At 43.1% G+C, this 17577-nt stretch overlaps 2 protein-coding genes across 5 annotated transcripts; one reads left to right on the top strand and one right to left on the bottom strand.

Annotated features, from left to right (window-relative positions):
* Positions 1–1157: 1157 nt before the first annotated feature.
* CTHRC1 (collagen triple helix repeat containing 1) lies at positions 1158–3727 on the top strand. The gene is made up of 4 exons (XM_015856149.3): positions 1158–1305; positions 2140–2361; positions 2949–3165; positions 3282–3727. The coding sequence occupies exons 1-4, from the start codon at positions 1198–1200 to the stop codon at positions 3422–3424; spliced, it is 690 nt and encodes a 229-aa protein (XP_015711635.3). The 5' UTR covers positions 1158–1197; the 3' UTR covers positions 3425–3727.
* On the bottom strand, positions 3711–17574 carry SLC25A32 (solute carrier family 25 member 32). 4 transcript variants are annotated; one of them, XR_014942473.1, is made up of 8 exons: positions 17341–17574; positions 15405–15555; positions 13830–13915; positions 12614–12774; positions 8163–8276; positions 7460–7605; positions 5879–6423; positions 3711–4035 (listed from the first exon to the last, which is right to left on the bottom strand). XR_014942473.1 is itself a non-coding variant. In XM_085537166.1 (7 exons), exons 1-7 carry the CDS (start codon positions 17513–17515, stop codon positions 4032–4034), a joined length of 837 nt encoding a protein of 278 aa, XP_085393292.1. In that variant the 5' UTR covers positions 17516–17574; the 3' UTR covers positions 4009–4031. The 4 variants fall into 4 exon arrangements, 3 of the variants coding, with proteins under 3 accessions (XP_085393292.1, XP_015711634.2, XP_085393293.1); XM_085537166.1 differs by lacking the exon at positions 5879–6423 and having other exon boundaries at positions 4009–4035; XM_015856148.3 differs by lacking the exon at positions 3711–4035 and having other exon boundaries at positions 4068–6423.
* Positions 17575–17577: the final 3 nt, after the last annotated feature.

The raw sequence follows: 17577 nt of genomic DNA, 5'->3' as shown, positions 1-17577 counted from the left end.
ACACAAATCTTCCTCAAACGAGTTCTTCAGATTCCAATGTTAAGTCATGGTACTGCTGCGGTTACACCACCACAGTGTTTATGTACAAGCTGTGGGAAGGTTTTTCACAGAGCTCCATCTGTACTAGCAATACAACAAGCAGGAGGGAGAGGAGTTTGGGATTAGGGTAAAATATCAAACATGTGATGTAAGTAAAATATGTAAGGTAAAAGCTGTTCAAAAGGCATCGGTCCCCTTGATTTCATGCAGCTCCATTTGGTGGTGGAAGCAGCGAGGTGGCTGTTCCTAAAGGCGAGCTCCCGCTGCCCCTGCTGCACACAGAGCCCCTTGTGCTCTGCTGGCCCTGAGTGAACAGGAGCTGAATTATGAGCTGTACTGCTGAAGGAAGGCACCAGGGGTGGCTCAGAGGGGAGGCTGAGTGCCACAATTCTTCCTACTGAAATTGTTTCAGAAGACCAGTAATACCAGTTATTTACTGGTCCAGTTCAAAACTCAATCCTATTGAACAGCACAGTGGAGGAGTTTGCCTGAGGAAGGTTGGTGCCACTGTGACCCAGAGGGCAGAGCACTGAATGTAAACCTTCAATACCTGAGATGAACAGAAACACTGGACTGTATGAGCATAGAGAATCACCGCATCCTTTGGGTGTTGGCCCTTAAAGGCCATCTGGTCCAACAGAGGAACACTGGCAGCTCCATCAGGGTGCTCAGAGCCCTGTCCAGCCTGACATTGAATATCTCCAGGGATGGGGCATCCACCTCCTCTCTGAGCAACACGTTATACATCTCCTCCCTGGACTTCTGTGGCTGGTTTTGGGGTGCAGTCAAGGCTCAGGGTTCTGTGGCTGGTTTTGGGGTGGTGTCAAGGCTCAGGGGGTGCTGGGGGCACTGCAATAAGTGGGCAGCTGCAGGGTCGCGGAGAGCAGGGCTGAAGCAGGAGGTTTGGTGTCATGTAAACAGTGGGCACACGGGCCTCATCATCTTGGGTGTAAAGGTGTATTTGAGTTCTGCATCATACAGCTCTACAGGTGAGACGAAGAAACCGCTCGCAGCACCGGAGGGGCGGGAGCCCCCGGCCCGTGCCAATGGCTGCCGGGGCCGGCACCGCCCCCGCCAGCCCCGGGGGAGGGAGCGGGGCTCGGGGCCGTGAAAGCCTCATTCATCGCCGGCGGCGGACAGGCACGGCCGGGCCCCGCCATGCGCCGCGCCCCGCTGCTGCTCCTGGCGCTGCTGCTGGGCACGGGCCTCGCCGACAGCCCGCGGGGCAAACAACGAGCGGCGCGGCCGCGGGACGTGCTGGAGGCGGTGAGCGAAGCGAGGCGGGGAGCGGCGGCTGTTCGGGCTCCTCCGCTCGGCCGGCGGCTGATCGGGCAGAGCCGGGGCTGCGGGAGACGGGGGCTCGGGGGTGTCCCTCGGCCTCTCCGTTACTCGAGGGCTGGAGCTCCGAATCCGCAGCCGGCTGCGAACCGATGAAGGGATGGAGGGCTGCCCGCTCGCAGTGGCGCCGCCGCATCCCTCCGCGTCCGCCGCCTCTGCTTCCAACCCCACCGCGGCTCCACTGCAACCGGACACCTGAGTGCCGGGAGCAGAAGGGAGGAGGGGGATTTTCCGGCGCTCGGAATGTGCCGAGCAGACGTGGGGCCGCCGCCGGGGCTGTCGCTCACCGGCGGCAGGAACCGCGCTCCGCTCGGACCCCCCCGGGGCAGCGCCGCCGTGCTATCCTCCCCGCACCCCGCAATGCGCTTCGTTTGCGCTGCGGGAGCGGAACGGCGTGACCTGCGGGAGCAGCGCTCAGCGCCGGGAGGGTCCCGCAGGCGGAGCGGCGCGGATCCTGCAGGGGAGCGAGGCACCGCAATCACAGCTCCAGCCGCTCAGAGCCCGGCCCAGCCATGACCCCTGGCGGCCGCACGGCGCAGCTCGGCCCGGACCGAACGTCGGAGAGTTCAGGGAGAGTTTGGACACAGCTCAGACACTGGTTGGAATTTGGGGTGGTCCTGTGTAGAGCTGGGAGCTGGACCCAGTGATCCCTCTGTGTCCCTGCTGACTCTTGGGATATTCAGTGATTCCATCACAGCGGGGTTTCTTTTGTACTTGCTGTTTTTATCTTGGCTGCTCAGCGAGCTCTGCCGTCTCTTTCAGTACAACGGCGTCTGCCTGCAGGGCCCCAACGGCGTCCCCGGACGGGACGGGAACCCTGGAACCAACGGGATCCCGGGGACGCCGGGAATCCCGGGGCGGGACGGGGCCAAGGGGGAAAAGGGCGAGTGCATGCGGGAGAGCGTGGAGGAGTCCTGGACGCCCAACTTCAAGCAGTGCTCGTGGAGTGCGCTCAACTACGGCATCGACCTGGGGAAAATAGCGGTAAGCCAGATCCAGCAGTACCGCAGGGCCTTTAAGGGCTGAAATAGCGGCAGGGTAACATAAGTGCCATACAGCTCCTGCTACAATTCCTGTTGCAGCCTTCAACTTTGGAGTGTGAGGGCAGACTCCTCAGAGGGTCTTTGCTTCAGCTCCATCTCAGCCATGTTGTGCTGTGATGTGCCCACTTGTCAGATCCTGTTACCCTTTCCTAAGCCCCCAGAAGGTGACCCAGCTACAACTTCATAGAATCATAGAATTACCCAGGTTGGAAAAGACCTTGAAGATCATCAAGTCCAACCGCAGCCTAACCAGTACCCTAACTCTAACAACCCTACACTAAATCATATCCCCGAGTACCACATCCAAATGGCTCTTAAACACAAACAGGAATGGCGACTCAACCACCTCCCTGGGGAGCCTATTCCAGTACCTAACTACCCTTTCTGTGAAGAAGTTCTTCACAGTTCAGACTTCTTTTTTCCACAGAGAGAAGGGCATAAAAATATTAACTAAAACCTCCTGAAAACGACCCTCGGGAGTAGGTTCAAAGTCAGAGTCTGCTACCAAAATGCTTTTGTCCCCCCTAGGAATGTACGTTCACAAAGATGCGCTCCAACAGTGCTCTCAGAGTCCTGTTCAGTGGGTCGCTCAGGCTGAAGTGCCGAAGTGCCTGTTGTCAGCGCTGGTACTTCACTTTCAATGGAGCAGAATGCGCCGGGCCGCTTCCCATCGAAGCCATAATATATTTAGACCAAGGCAGTCCAGAACTGAATTCTACTATCAACATACACCGAACCTCCTCAGGTACGTGCACCAACACTGCATGAACATAATGGGTGAGGGGCCATTAGCAGACCCAGGTACTGAATGCACAGTGCATGTATGTCTGCTGTGGTGACATGGCGTCTGTCTCTCACCAGTGGAAGGTCTGTGTGAAGGGATCAACGCCGGCCTGGTGGACATCGCCATCTGGGTCGGGACTTGCGCTGACTACCCCAGGGGAGATGCTTCTACTGGCTGGAATTCAGTCTCCCGTATCATCATTGAAGAACTGCCGAAATAACCCACCCCCTTTTTTATAATCCCTATTTTTATTTTGTACAATGTTCTACAAAGGTTATTTAGAGTTGGATGCAAGTTTTTGTCTATGAGGCACCGAACTTCACGCCTGTAGCGTTTGTCTGAGCTTTTTTATGCACTTTGCAGAGGCTTTTTATAATAATCAGTATAGAATATAAATATAAAAAACAACTTCATTAACTTTTCCTATCCCTTTTTTGATACATGAAAATATACCACCGCCGTCTTTAAGAGTTAAGTGTAATTTTTTTGTATCAAATAAATAAGACTTTTTTCCATAAAATAACACCCGGGGTATTTTATTGGTCAGCAAACTTTGGCACTGTGGCACACGCTTGTTTTAGAAGATTTCTGAGTTGTACGTAAGTTTGTGCATTAGGTTTTGAGATGTATATCTGTCAATTCTGTTCATGTGAAACAATGTGGAACTGGATACTCAGCTGTTAAAGTCTTACGTTTCCCAGCGACCTCCTGGCGCCTTGATGACCATTGGTAAGTGTTAAGTATGTTCTGAATAACTAAGTAAAAGCGGACTGTCCAAGCCTTCCTTCCACTTGAGAGACCAGATTTCAGTGCAAACGTCTATTTAATCATCTATGCAAAAAAAAAAAAAAAAAAAAGAGCACTTTTACAGTTCCAAAACTCAGGTTTAATTTCTCCAACAAATAGTTCTGAATTTAGCCTGTCAGACATACACAATCACTTTGGTGTTAAAGCTGGATATGTGAAGTGGTTTGGAAGATACAGAAGTAAGACAGGCTGAAATGTGTTGGCTTTCCTAAGGTGGAAGAAGGAGTGAGGAGTGGCAGCCACTGACCATGGTGTGTCTTGGGAGTTAGTGCAGCATTAGCAGCAGTGCTTTAAGGATTCTCTTCCCCAACACAATAAGTGCTATAATCAAATCATAAAAAAGTGCAGATTCTAAAGGGAAAATATAATCATGTTTACATTACAAAATCAATTTTACATAAATGCAATAATAAAAACAAAAAGCATGTATAACATGCAGAAATACACATTGTCCAGAAACTACATAGAAAAACCATTAAAGCTGAGAGATGAATTAATTTTAACTATTTGATACTAAATCCTAGCTTTTCTTCTGAACAGGTTATAAAACTTTCCCCAGGCATCTCTTAAATTTCTAGCTCATCACCTTTTAAATGTTAGAGGACTGGACTTGCAGGTAAGACAGCATTCAAGTTTCCCTCAATGCAAGCTTATGTGTGATGCTGCTGCAGGCCAGCATCCTGCACAACTGCCATTGTTTCATGGGGTGGGAAGATAGTTTTCAAGGTATCTGAGCACAGACACTATGAGTTAAGCCATAGTGTGAAATTACTGCACGTCAGTCAACAGACAGTGGCTGTTTGTGAATGTGCCAGTGGCCTGTCTTTCCATTTATCCTGGCTCTCAGTCCCATTTAGGTCTGGAACAAACCGGTCCAGGGAAGTAACTGCAAGACTTTTATTACTCTTCTATTTTTCTTTTCTCATATCTTCACTATATATTTTGGACCCTGCACACTAGAAAACTAAGAACAACGGGTAAAAACCTCACCCAGGCAAAAGAAAGAAGCAGCTATTAAGACTCTATGTTAATTTGCACAGTAAATTTCTACTAACTTTTGATTTTCATCTAAATGTCAACAGATGCTTTTAGAATTATAACTAAAAAAAACCCAAAAAACGTTATGCTCAGTAGACTATTTCCTTAATGAAGAACTACAACAAATAAACCCAAGTTTCCAAATAGTGCCTACCTTTGTCAGTAACAATTGGCATAAAAATAAACATCCTTATTCAAACATACTGAAATGTGCTGTAATTCAGCCTGTTGTTGTGTCAGCAACAGCCTTAGTCACTTCTGAGACTAAATGAGAAGTCATTGTTTTTAAGAAAGCCCTGTGCACAAAGCTTTTAGAAAACCTACAGATTTCTTCTCAAAGACCTGTCTTTGTTAAAGGTGCTTTAAAACTGCATCGCCAATGAATTACTTGGATTATTATTTTTTTTAAGTAAGCCTTCTTTCAAATAAGCGGTATTTAGTCCGATGTACAGTAATGGAGCTGTGGCCAGGGAGGGTGGGGTGATGAGAAATCAAATGAAGTAAGTTGCCAACAATGTGCACAACAGACTTTGGTCTGGTATTAAAAAGAAGCCAAAAACCACACTGCAAGTCTGTCTTGGCATGAGACAAGAAGTGCATTTCAATTTGCAATTACTCAAACCCAGGAATGGGCAGCTGACCATTTTACAGAACAATCTGAGTTTCCAAATCACACCCCTCCAAGGCTGCACTTTTTGTGTTGAATGACCAGTGGAACATGGAGCACTCCATAACCTAAAACCTGACAAAGAACAGAAATGGATTCCAAAGACACTGCTGTAAGCAGCTACATACATATTTTCTTCATGAGACGCACATAAAGACTTACTTAAGAAAGTTCAGACACTTCAGACACCAGAACTGCTTTTATATTAAGTTTTCTGTAGTACACTGACCAATTGTTATCTTGAGACCTGTTAAGCAGATTAGTCCATTATTCCAGGCAGGCCAGGATGAGCTGAAATGCTGCACAGCTGCCTTCACCCAGTCATAACACTACTTCACAGTTGCAGACATCTGTCTGGAGCAGACGCTGCTGATTCAGAGGGAGAGGAACTCAGCAACACAGGCAGCCTCAGCAGAAGAGATGTAGGCAGGGTTTCGCTACCTCAGAATTCTTTCCTCAAAATACCAGATCAATTCACAGTGTCAAGACAGGCTGCTATCGCAACTTAACTTCCACATCATAAATATAAAAAAATAAAGGATCTATTTTTTATGAATAGAAACTTTCACCTTTAGTTATTTTCTTTTCTAAAACCAAGTAAAAAACCTGACACGTTTTCATAAACTACAAAAGTAATGCAGCACGCAGGAGTCACTCTGAGCACATTGGGGACAATTCCTTTGTAAAATCCATGAATTCCTTCTTTCCTTTAAAGACAGAGAAAAACATTGACTTTAATATATTTTAAATAACAATCAGACATAGAACAAAGCCTGCCATTTTTCTCTCGCTCTCTCACTTCAGGGTAAGAATAATAATTCCAGAGCAGTTTCTTACTGAAGTGTTTAAAGGGTCATTCTATCAAATCTCACCTTCTTTTCTGAACAATAATATTCCATAGATGAGTTGTTTAGCTTAGGGTTTGGCTGGTGGTTTTGTTGTTGTTCTGTCTTTTTTTAAAGTTAATTCTTTAAATAGGATGCTATTCTGCCTTTCTTCGTACCACAAGAAGTGGTTAAAATGACTTTAAATTTCTGCAGTTCCAAAAAACATTTGCAGCTTTAAGCTCACTGAAGCCAACAGGGCTGAAGGGCTTTAGAGTTTTGAGTCATGTAACAGCCAGGGAGCTGAGGGAGAACACAACTTGGTTAAGTCAGCTGCTGAAGTCAGCCCTCGTTTTTATAGAACTAAAGCATCTCGTCCAGCATTCTGAATCCACTGGCCAATACATCAGAATCCAACTTTACCCAGTTTGAAGCACAGCATTCACTGTTAGGGCTGTTAGAATGTTTCAAAGACTTCTCATTTCAGCTCAATTTTTTCCAGTTTCACAGGGCCTCTGGTACATCCACAATGAACAGTCAAAGGAGATCCTAGAAAATGCTCGGCTATGCAATATACTGCTCTCCTTGGTGCCCTACGCTGCATTTGTTCATTTCATAATGAGTTAATAAGACTTAACTACTTTACAAGCCACAAAGTAGCCAACTCAATGTTGGTTTTTTAACCATGCTACTCTATAAGCAAAATTTGTTGGGGAAGATGATGAAGAGTCAGATCAAAAAACAGAAGTCTTCAGGCCAGCACTAACCATCACATATCTCTTCAATTTTAGGTAACAGCTATTAGCATAATCCACATAATGGCTTCATACAGGCAACCATTCAGCATGGAAGGCAGTAAACACGGTGATTGTGTAAGGCTCACTTTTCTAGACACAAACCTACAATTCTGTATGCCTACCTCCATGTCCTGCGGATCACATCTAACACACCAGAGTATCTATTATGCTGATCTTGAAGACGAGCCCGTACAACTTGATAGGGATACGTTGCTGTCACAGCAAATATTTTGGATACAGCTGCCATCATTATGTATTCTGCAGTGTTCTAAAATCAACAAAAATGAACAAACTTACCTTAACCATGGCTTAAAATAGACAATTTTTCAAAATCTTCTTTGATTTTTAAATATAGTAATTAAACAATACTTTTTTCCTCTTCACAATAAACATATTTAAGAATATTTACTATCTAGAGAGCTTCAGGTAACCAACTGTAAAATATACGTTTTGCCCTCCCACTCCTATCTACCAAAACACTCCTAGAGCAGTGTGCCAGGTGTTCCAAAAGCAGCAGTATCTTCACATAGTTTGCTATGGACAAGTGTTTAAAAAGACTACTTACAGTTCCACTGTTTTCTGAAACCATTTCTGAAACTACCTAAAATTCTCTAGATACTTCTCAAAACAAGGTCATTTCACTAGAGAAATACAGAACTAACCAGCTGCTTGTTCCCAAAGTGACAAGTTATTATTCTCATATACTCTACATTTCACTTACTATATCAATACTTTATAAACTTGGCTGTTGGATGATCTAACTGAATAGAATAAACCTCCACCCGTTCCCATGCCACAACATATTTTTATTATTAACCATTTTACCAGTTTTGTATCTGACGCTCTGTTTCTGTACTTGTTGTATCTCTGTTTCAAATCCTCATATGCCATGAACTGAAGTGCTCCATGTGAAGTTCCAAACAGGCCAGGAACGAATCCCTAAAGAAAAATAAAACAGGATAAAACAAGGTTGAATAGCAGCTCCAAAGAAGTAAATAACATGACAGAGTTATCATATATATATATATATATATAAAATATATAAAAATATATAAAAATAAAAAAATAGTATATATATTATATATATATATATAAAATAAATATATATGTATATATATATATTCATACTGAGCTTGGCCGCTAAGGTTAAGAGCCCTGGTGGACACCGCTCGTGACCGGCCACCAACTGGATTTAACTCCATTGACTACAATTAATTTTTCATCTTGACTGGATTAATTAATTAATTAATTAACTGACTGGATTAATTATCTTGGCTGGAAATGATTTATACAAGCCAAAAGCTTGCTGAAAACTGCTGCAAAGGGAAAATTTATAATGGGATGAATGATTAAAATGTGGGTAAAAGGACTTGAAGAACCAAAACTCCTCAAAAAATGCTGGTGTTGAGCAGTTTTATCATATTTTCCATGACCCATTTAGGAAAGACAGAGGAGTATAAAAGATATGTCCAGACACAAAACTCTGTGTTAGATTAAACTGGAAGCACAGAATGCTGAATGCGGACAGATGAGCATGTTACTAAGAACTTGGAGGAAGAAAAGGGAAGCGATCCTGGTCCCTTGGAACGTCTGCTGTGTATGAGGACAAAAAGATAAATTAGTCATAAACCCGTAACTTAAAGGAAAATTAAAACAAAACCCATCAAAAACAACAAAAGGCTTAAAAACCATACAGAGCCTCTATCACTTCAGAGATTAGCTCTCTGGAAGCTACAGAGAGCTTCAGTCTAAGGTATTACAGTCATTCAGGTATTGTTTTTCGGGCTTCTATTTGATTGAATGAGGGATAATTTCTTCTCACAATAGAAAAGAATGGCCACAAACAGTGAGGAACCACAGGAATAGACAAAGAACAAACTTATTGAAAGTACCAAGGAAAAAACTGTCTGGGTCAACAGAGCCATGAACAGTATGAAATGCTGTAGTGATAGCAGGGAAAATCTTCATAACCATATGCTCATTTTTAGGCAGTAAAAACATTGCAAGACACAGAAAATAACTGCTTTGTACTTGAAAAGCATTTGAATGATGAATGTCATAGGGGAATTAGGTAAAATTTTCCCCACTAACAAGAGAAGAATGTTAAACAACACTTAAGAGTTCTCAACTCTTAAACTTAAGCCAGCAAATCTGAATAACTTGCTCCCAAGAGTCCCAGAGCATCTACTGATGACATTTGCTAAATGAATACCAGCACGCTCCAAGTCTTGAGGTGATGGGGAAAACTTTCAAACACTGAAGAACCTTCAATGGCAAGCCAGTATTGAAACAGGCAGGAAGGACAAGTGAGACAACTGTCTGCCAATCAGCCTCAGCAAAATAAGAAGTGACAGATGGTTCTATTGATCATAAAGAAGGAAAAATTTGAATCAATGCGTTACTAAGGAAAAATGTTTCAAAGCAAAACTGATTTCTTCTCAGTAATTAAATATCTAAGTAAGTTTTGGAATGATTATCCTACTCAATTTTCTTATTCTTGGAATTTCACACAAATACCTTTTTCTTCCATAGAAGTTCGCCATTTATTTTTTATCTACAGTAAGACTGTAAGGTGAAAATAAATATATTTTAAATCATATGTCTTAACATATCTATTATTTTTAATAGTCAAAACATATATTCAAGAGGTCATATATTATATGAGAACTCAACAGGATCAATCTTTGCTCAAAAAAGTCCTACTTGAATTCCATTTTGGAGAATTAAATCAATGGACACAATTAAATATGTTACTAGACATGGAAATGGTAAAGCACTTAACTCTGAACAGTAAATGATATGGGTTAAAAAAAGATGTCTCTAAGCAACTATACGTGTGGAAGATCCAGAACAAGAGAAAAGCATCCAGTCAGTTTGCATTTCAAATGTCATTACCAAATAGGAAAAGAACCCAGGCAAAAGTACAGAGCAAAGCCTGTGCTTCTTGATAAAAGCAGGGAACAAAGTGATGAGATACTCAGAGCACTGCCAGGAGTGTTTGTGAGAGCTCATGTCAGAGCAGCGTCTGCGATATGCTTAGAGGAAATGTAGCAGATTCCCCTTGCAATCTGTGTAGCACCATCTTCAGTTGGGTTCTCAGGATCCTAAAGACCAGCAGTACTAGAGTGCCCCGCTCTGCCAACTTGTGCAGAAAGATACTGGAAGAATGCCATTACGTCCTTATGCCATCTTGATTCTTTCAAGGCAAAGAAAGGCACCATCTTTTATGGAAAGTTCTCTCTGAACTACATTTAAATCCAAGATGATCAGATCCCAATGGACTTTGCTATATGCAAAAACAAAGAAATAGAAAGTCACTTAGCTTACAAACTTCACATTTGCAAGGAAGAAAATAGTACATGAAAAAAACGGCAAAATAGAGAGAGAAGTGTTTTAGGCATTAATGGACAGGAAAAAAATATTTTATCCTCAGCGTATATAATCTTGCCTATCAAAGGTTAAACTGTTCAACAGAAGTGTCCAATATATCTATTTTCACTTGGTAATGAGCATATAGCACTGCTAGGATTTCTTTGGCTGTTCTTAGCACACTGCATTGTTGCTCTCAGTCTTGATGACCCTACATTTTTTTAATCTCCTTAAACTTTCTGCATTTCCCATTTTTATTACTGTTTTCTATAAGCTTTGCTCTAATTGCTGCATCTACATCATCAATGAAAGAAAACGAAACTGAGAACACAAAGAAGCGTGGAGGCCAAGCACAGTATTACCATCTAATGCTACAGTAGTCAGGCTACACTACACAGCTGGCAATCTGTCCAGAGCTCAACCATACATTATGTTTTTCCCAAGGTACAAATTCCTACAGTCTTAAGACTGTTTTAAAATGTTTGATCTCTTATGCCTCAAACTTGAAGAGCAACACATGCTGATGGCCTCATGACATTCAACTTCTCCAACAGATCTATCAGGTATCTTCCAATTGCAAAACCCCAAGGTGGATTTTTCTTCTTTTCCCCTAGCTTAGATGCAGCAGGGCAGCTCTGACCCCAACTGTCTCAGGGATGGAGGCCAAAGGACAAAGATGGAGGGTGTGGAAGATCACTGACTAGGTTACTGGGATGACCAGTGAAAGAAAGGCTTCTATCTCTCTTCAAATCCAGGCCAAGTTCAAGAAGCACTTCACATCAACTACAGTTTAATAAACAAACAATACCTAACAGACAGTACTGATCTCAACGAGAAAGACTGGTACAGCTTTATATTACTAGGCTTGTGCCACAAAGGACTAATCGCTCAGATCAGCATCAGTACAACAGAGAGCAGATATGGAACTGCTTGCTGGACAACACCATTCTTTGGAAAGCTAATCTCAAAGGCACCAGAAAGCAACTATTTCCAGATTTTATTTCCAGTTTGCAGTGCCATTTTCCTCATCTGCTATAACAAACTCTTCCTGAAATTAAGGCCATGAGGAAAAAGAAGACATCTGCATTATATCTCCTGCAGCTCATGGTGTCTGACAACTTCAGCCTCTATTTTTCACTGCAAATAGAATTTGATGCTCAGTAATCAGGACAAATCCTAAGATACAGTGTTCTTGTTCTATAGCACTACTTGCAAGAGAAGAGCCAGACTGAACTGAAATAGGTTTCTTCACACCTTCCAGGGACTGATGAATACATCTTGATGTAATGGCCTGAAGGAAGAAAGAGGCAAAAAGTCCAAATCCAGTTGCCATCTGTTTCCCTAAATTAAAGGGAACAAAAAACCCACACATATGCAGAACATATTTAGAAGTCTGCAAATTTTATGGATCTTGAGATGACAGATTACAGAGCCAAATAACTAGGGGGCAAATGAGCAGTTGTGAAACTGTCCATTGTAGACAAAACATTAGCAAGTACTTTAGTCGTATGTTACATCGCACAAGATGTTAAAAAGACAGAGATAAGGGATGAAATGAAGGAAAGCAATAGTAGCACTATAGATTTGACTATGGCTGCCCTCTTTATCCAAATCCTAGCTATGAGTAGACTCTAAACAATTAAAAAGCAGCTTGTAGTTTCCCCTCATTTCTGAAGATGGCTCAGACATAAAACTTACACTCTATTCTCCAATGATTTCCTACCTTTCAACACTGTAATTGCTTTCCATAAGATTAAGCCTTTTTGAGTAACCTTTGCTTTGACTAAGAATAAAAATCAGCTATTACAAAAATGACTTGCAGGGTTTTTTGAGACAAATATGTGCAAGCTCCAATGCACTACTGACTGATGCCAGTCAACCCTTGAGTTTTCCTTAAATGTTATTACCTTATACAAGCCACGTATGCCCTCTGTCTTGTAGATCTTTATAAGAGCATCAGACATTCCTGCGTACTGTCGCTTTGAGGGATCAACACCAGCGTCATACTGTAATACAAGTCGCGTCTTCGTTACCCATATTGGGTTCGTAATACAGAGAGTCATGGCTCCTGAGAACAGATGGAAGTTAGACTGATCATTTTGCCCATGCCAAAGCCTGTCCCAGTTTGTTCAGTTCATTGTAACACGGGCTTCTACAATGACAAAACTACTTATCCCACAAGACTACTCATATTACTCATAACAGACAAAATTTAGGTATTCCTCTCTCTGCTGTCAAAGTTTAAAACAAAGCGTGAACTACTCATGCAGAGAGTACCTCTATAGAGCACACAGCTTTTTCTACATTCTCGGCATATGCTCTTCTTTGCTTTGCTGTTCCACAGTCAGTAGTGCAATCTGTACTAGATAGGAAACCTCAGTGTTTTCATTCTGCTCTCTTATTTGAATTAGTCTTCACATATGCAATTATGGACAGCTCAGTCATAAGAAATTTACTTAATCGTATTGATAAGTTTACACAAGCAACCTCTTGTAGCTATAAAGGCTACTTTACATTCACATTCACATTTACTTATACATTTCAACAGTGTATTTCTACAGTTAATGAGTGCTACGACATGCAAATAAAAAGTCTTCTAAATTGCCTGCACAGAAGCACGCACAATAAAGTACGTTGGAAACAACGTTTTAAAAGTCATGATGAGTAAAACTGTACTTTTATTTTGGATCTATAGTTTCTAAGAAAACCTAGAAAGATTTTCAAAAGATCTATGGCAAATTCACTTATCATTTCAATAAGCCTTCTCTGTTCCAGATCTAAGCATTCAACATTTAATGAGTTAACAATCTAATAACAGCTAATTTACATAGTTATGTTTAGAGACTCAGCATTGTACTGAGTATGGAAAAAAAGTCAAGCTTTGTGTATAATGAAAACAAGATCAGAAGGTATCTTAACAACTGCTACTTCTGAGCAGAAAAAGGACCACACATAACTGTCCATTCATTCTAGACATCATTAATTTATTTATAGACAATAAGCATTTGAACTCAAGCACTTACACTTGCCACCTGGAGGAAAAACAGCACTGACACACAAAGAGAAAGAGCAGCATATGGACAGGCCAAAAGAAAAGATTCATCTTCTTTGCGTTTAACTCACCCGCCTCTGCAGCTGACACCAGGTGTTCGGTTGCAGTGAGACTCTCCAGCTTCCCTTCCTTCTTATAAGCTTTGATGGCATTGTAACTGTTCACAGATATAAAATATATTACGGTAAAGGTAAAAACAAACTAAAAAACAAAGCCAAAACAAACCAAACCAAAAGAAAAACAATAAAAAAACAAGCCACTAAAGCAAAACTCACTATCAAGAAAAACATTAGGTGATAGATTGCCTTGGAAAGGATTTCCAAGCTAACTATCACTGTTTGCTTGAGGAACTGAAGAATTCATGAACTATTTGATCGATAGTAATGCATATTTAAATTGATGAGGTACTACTGAAAGAATCGGTGGGACAGATGTTGAAACAGCCACTTGGTCTCAAGAATTAACTTTAAAAAAACCAGTCTTTTTATTAAAACCAACACTGGTAGTTATTTACTTTCTAATTTCACTAAGCTTTCATCTCTTGATCTGATTTCCAACAGCTGTGGTTTGAAAACATGTTCAAAGGAGAGCAACAAAGCTGGTGAGGGGTCTGGAGCACAGGCCATATGAGGAGAGGGGAAGGAGCTGGGAATGTTCAGCCTGGAGAAGAGGAGGCTCAGGGGAGACCTCATTGCTCTCTATAACTTCCTGAAGGGAGGTTGTAGTGAGCTGGGGGTCAGCCTCTTCTCTCATATCATTAGTGATAGGACCAGACAGAATGGTTTCAAGTTGGACATTAGGAAGTATTACTTCTCAGAAAGGGTAGTCAGGCACTGGAATGGACTGCCCGGGGAGGTGGTGAAGTCACCGACCCTGGGGGTGTTCAAGGAATGACTGGATGTTGTGTTGAGGGACATGGTTTTGTGGGAGCTATTGGTAATAGGTGAATGGTTGGACTGGATGGTCTTTTAGGTCTTTTCCAACCTTGGTGATTCTATGATTCTATGAAAAGTGCCCCTGGGCACTGAAGGCGCTGAACTGTCAATTGGAGCTCAAAGTGAAGGATGAGGATTGGAGTCCAGCAATAGCTGACCCTACACAACTGACATGGGAGCTTCGCATGCCAAATAATCATTCTCAGAACCATTTCAGTTCATACTGACCAGCAGCCAATCAGATCAGTCAGCTACTGAATATTTGAGAATGGTCTTCATAAGCAAAGCACATCAACAAAAACAATAGGAAAACCCGTCAAAATTATTAAAACAAAATCCAAACGGTTGAGGGTTCAACTTTAATAAAGAACCTGATCATGTTCTTTGATTCTTAACATGCCAGTTTAGGTTCTTTATTTTTCCATGAGCTTTTCAGCACAGTTTATTTGAACTTTTAAAGGACTCTCCACAAGTGATGTCATCATTTCTCAAGTTCTCAGTGTTTTCACAGCATCAAGGGGAATGCACTGTACTTGATAAAGTAACAGGTCTCTGACTCCATCTGCTCACATTCTGTAACAGCAAGTCATAACGGTGGGTAACAAGTCTGGACATACTAAGAGAACTGCATGTTTCTAAGCCATTTAGCCCATTTTTATGCCTTCTGAGAAAGGTGCAGTTTATATTTGAACATGACATGGTCCTACTTACAAGAAAAAATAAAGTCCCCAGGAAGCTCCTGCTCCCACCATGTTGGGAGTTACCCCTTGGTACAAGCCTCGTAGTCCTTCACGCTTCCAGACAGTGGTCATACAGTGGAGAATCCCATTGTATTTTGGCCTCAGCTCCAATCCATCACTCACTATGAAAAAAAGAAAATGCACTGAAAAAGCATTGCAGAAGCAAGTGGTTCAACTGCATAAAAGCCACCCTACAGTGCCACAAGCCAACGTAAATGCTTCATTCATCAGCTTTATTCTAAAACTATGCACAACCTGGGCTGATGGGCGCTTTTAGAGTCCCAAGTATTTCAATAGGTCGTGTGTCATTGATTCCAAAGTCAGTTCCTGCCAACACTCAAAGGTCACTTCCACCATTAATTCTTATGTTCTTTTCTCGTTGCATTGATTCGCAGGAAAACATCAAATAGACACAATTTTACTCAATAACGAAGCTGCTTGCCCAAATATTCACAAAATGTCACTGCCAACAAGACAAAGATCACGCAAACCTTTGCTTGACGGGTTTTGTTTAGAACACAGCCGTTCACACAACTTACAGCAGCCAGTACTGTTGCTGCTGTCACAACAGCAGTAGTGTGACGAGTGAGTGAGTGAGTAGTGCTGGACCTTTCTAAAAGACTTTAGCATCTTTATTTCTTATTTTAACCATGCTGCCATTAAATCAGGCTTATAAGCACATTAAACAAGGTAGGAAATCAGAGACACGCTTGCAAATCTGTCTGTCAATTATTTTGCCAATGATCAACAACCAATGCAGGAGCTATTAAGGCACAAACTTAAGATCTCATAGTCTTCATGAGTCTGACCAAAACCTAACAGGGAGACACCTGGAAAAAACCCAAGCCATCATATACAAGTACAGCAGAAATGCTAAGTCATGGCCTGGAACAGTGAGCACCTGGTGGGCAGGCAGGGTCAACGCAGGGGAGCTCCTTTACTAGGAGAGTGGTTAGGCCCTGGAACAGGCTGCCCAGGGAGGTTGTGGATGCCCCGTCCTTGGAGGTGTTCAAGGCCAGGTTGGACGGGGCCCTGGGCAACCTGATCTAGTAAAGGTGTATGTTTGGTGGCCCTGCCAGGCAGGGGGGTTGGAACTACATGATCCTTCAGTTCCCTTCCAACCAGGGTCATTTTGTGATTCTGTGAGCTCAGGTGCATGCAATATACATCTGAGTGTACAGAAGGGACAGAGCCAGGATCCTCCCCTTCCCAGCCCTCACTTAAAGGTTGGCAGTGGAAATGAGGGCATTTCTTGCTGGAGATCCCTACCTACCTGAGACCTTTCAAAGGTAAGCAATTCTCTTCCTTCATTTCTGTGGCCGCTGCATTTGAGCTCATTCTTATTTGCTGTAGGCAAGGACTTTGTTACCTTGCTATTATCATGGTACCTTCCATCCCATTATAGCAATACAGAATCACAGAATGATCCGGGTTGGAAGGGACCTCAAGGATCATGTAGTTCCAACCCCCCTGCCTGGCAGGGCCACCAAACATACACCTTTACTAGATCAGGTTGCCCAGGGCCCCGTCCAACCTGGTCTTGAACACCTCCAAGGACGGGGCATCCACAACCTCCCTGGGCAGCCTGTTCCAGGGCCTAACCACTCTCCTAGTGAAGAAAGACAATAAGCGTGGAGTAATTTAGGTTAGAAGGGACCTTCAGAGGTCATCTAACTCAACTCACTTCAAAACAGATCCGCTTATATAGGGGTAATGTGGGGCATGCCAGTTAGTTCTTTAATGTTTCCAAGGTTGAAAAGCCTTCAGCCTCTCTGGGCAAACTTCCAGTACCTGATCACTTCTACGGTTAAAAATCACTTTTCTTAATAACAAACCGGAATTTTCCACGTTCCAATTCCTCCCTGTTCCCTCAACATTCACCCCCAGGATAACGGACCCGGCCTCACCTGCGAAGCGGATCTTCACCAGGTCCAGCGGGTGCAGCACCAGCGTGGACACGACGCCGCCGCTCAGCCCGGCCGCCAGGTTCTCCAGCTGCACGTGGCGCAGCACGGAGCGCACGGGCGATGCGGGCGGCCCCACGTTACACGCGTGGCCGCGGGCACCCGGCGCCGCGCTCATCCCCACGCACGGCGAGCACAGCGAGCTCGGCGCCGAACCGACCTGCGCCTCGCGAGACTGCG

Source organism: Coturnix japonica, chromosome 2, assembly GCF_054131305.1.
Source record: "Coturnix japonica strain WE chromosome 2, WE-NBRP24, whole genome shotgun sequence".
In the NCBI taxonomy this organism is placed as follows: domain Eukaryota; kingdom Metazoa; phylum Chordata; class Aves; order Galliformes; family Phasianidae; genus Coturnix; species Coturnix japonica.
Note: the sequence above shows the minus strand (reverse complement) of the source record. Positions and strands in the feature narration are given on the sequence as shown.

What these genes read in the sequence shown, in the direction of transcription:
- CTHRC1 (XM_015856149.3), top strand. Translation starts at nt 1,198, where the DNA reads ATGCGCCGCGCCCCGCTGCTGCTCCTGGCGCTGCTGCTGGGCACGGGC. An exon ending in TCGACCTGGGGAAAATAGCG is followed by an intron (nt 2,362 to 2,948) that starts GTAAGCCAGATC and finishes TGTCCCCCCTAG; the next exon opens with GAATGTACGTTCACAAAGAT. An exon ending in CATACACCGAACCTCCTCAG is followed by an intron (nt 3,166 to 3,281) that starts GTACGTGCACCA and finishes GTCTCTCACCAG; the next exon opens with TGGAAGGTCTGTGTGAAGGG.
- SLC25A32 (XM_015856148.3), bottom strand. Translation starts at nt 17,515, where the DNA reads ATGAGCGCGGCGCCGGGTGCCCGCGGCCACGCGTGTAACGTGGGGCCG. An exon ending in TGGGGACTTTATTTTTTCTT is followed by an intron (nt 13,916 to 15,404) that starts GTAAGTAGGACC and finishes ATCTGTGAACAG; the next exon opens with TTACAATGCCATCAAAGCTT. An exon ending in GGTGTCAGCTGCAGAGGCGG is followed by an intron (nt 12,775 to 13,829) that starts GTGAGTTAAACG and finishes ATCTGTTCTCAG; the next exon opens with GAGCCATGACTCTCTGTATT.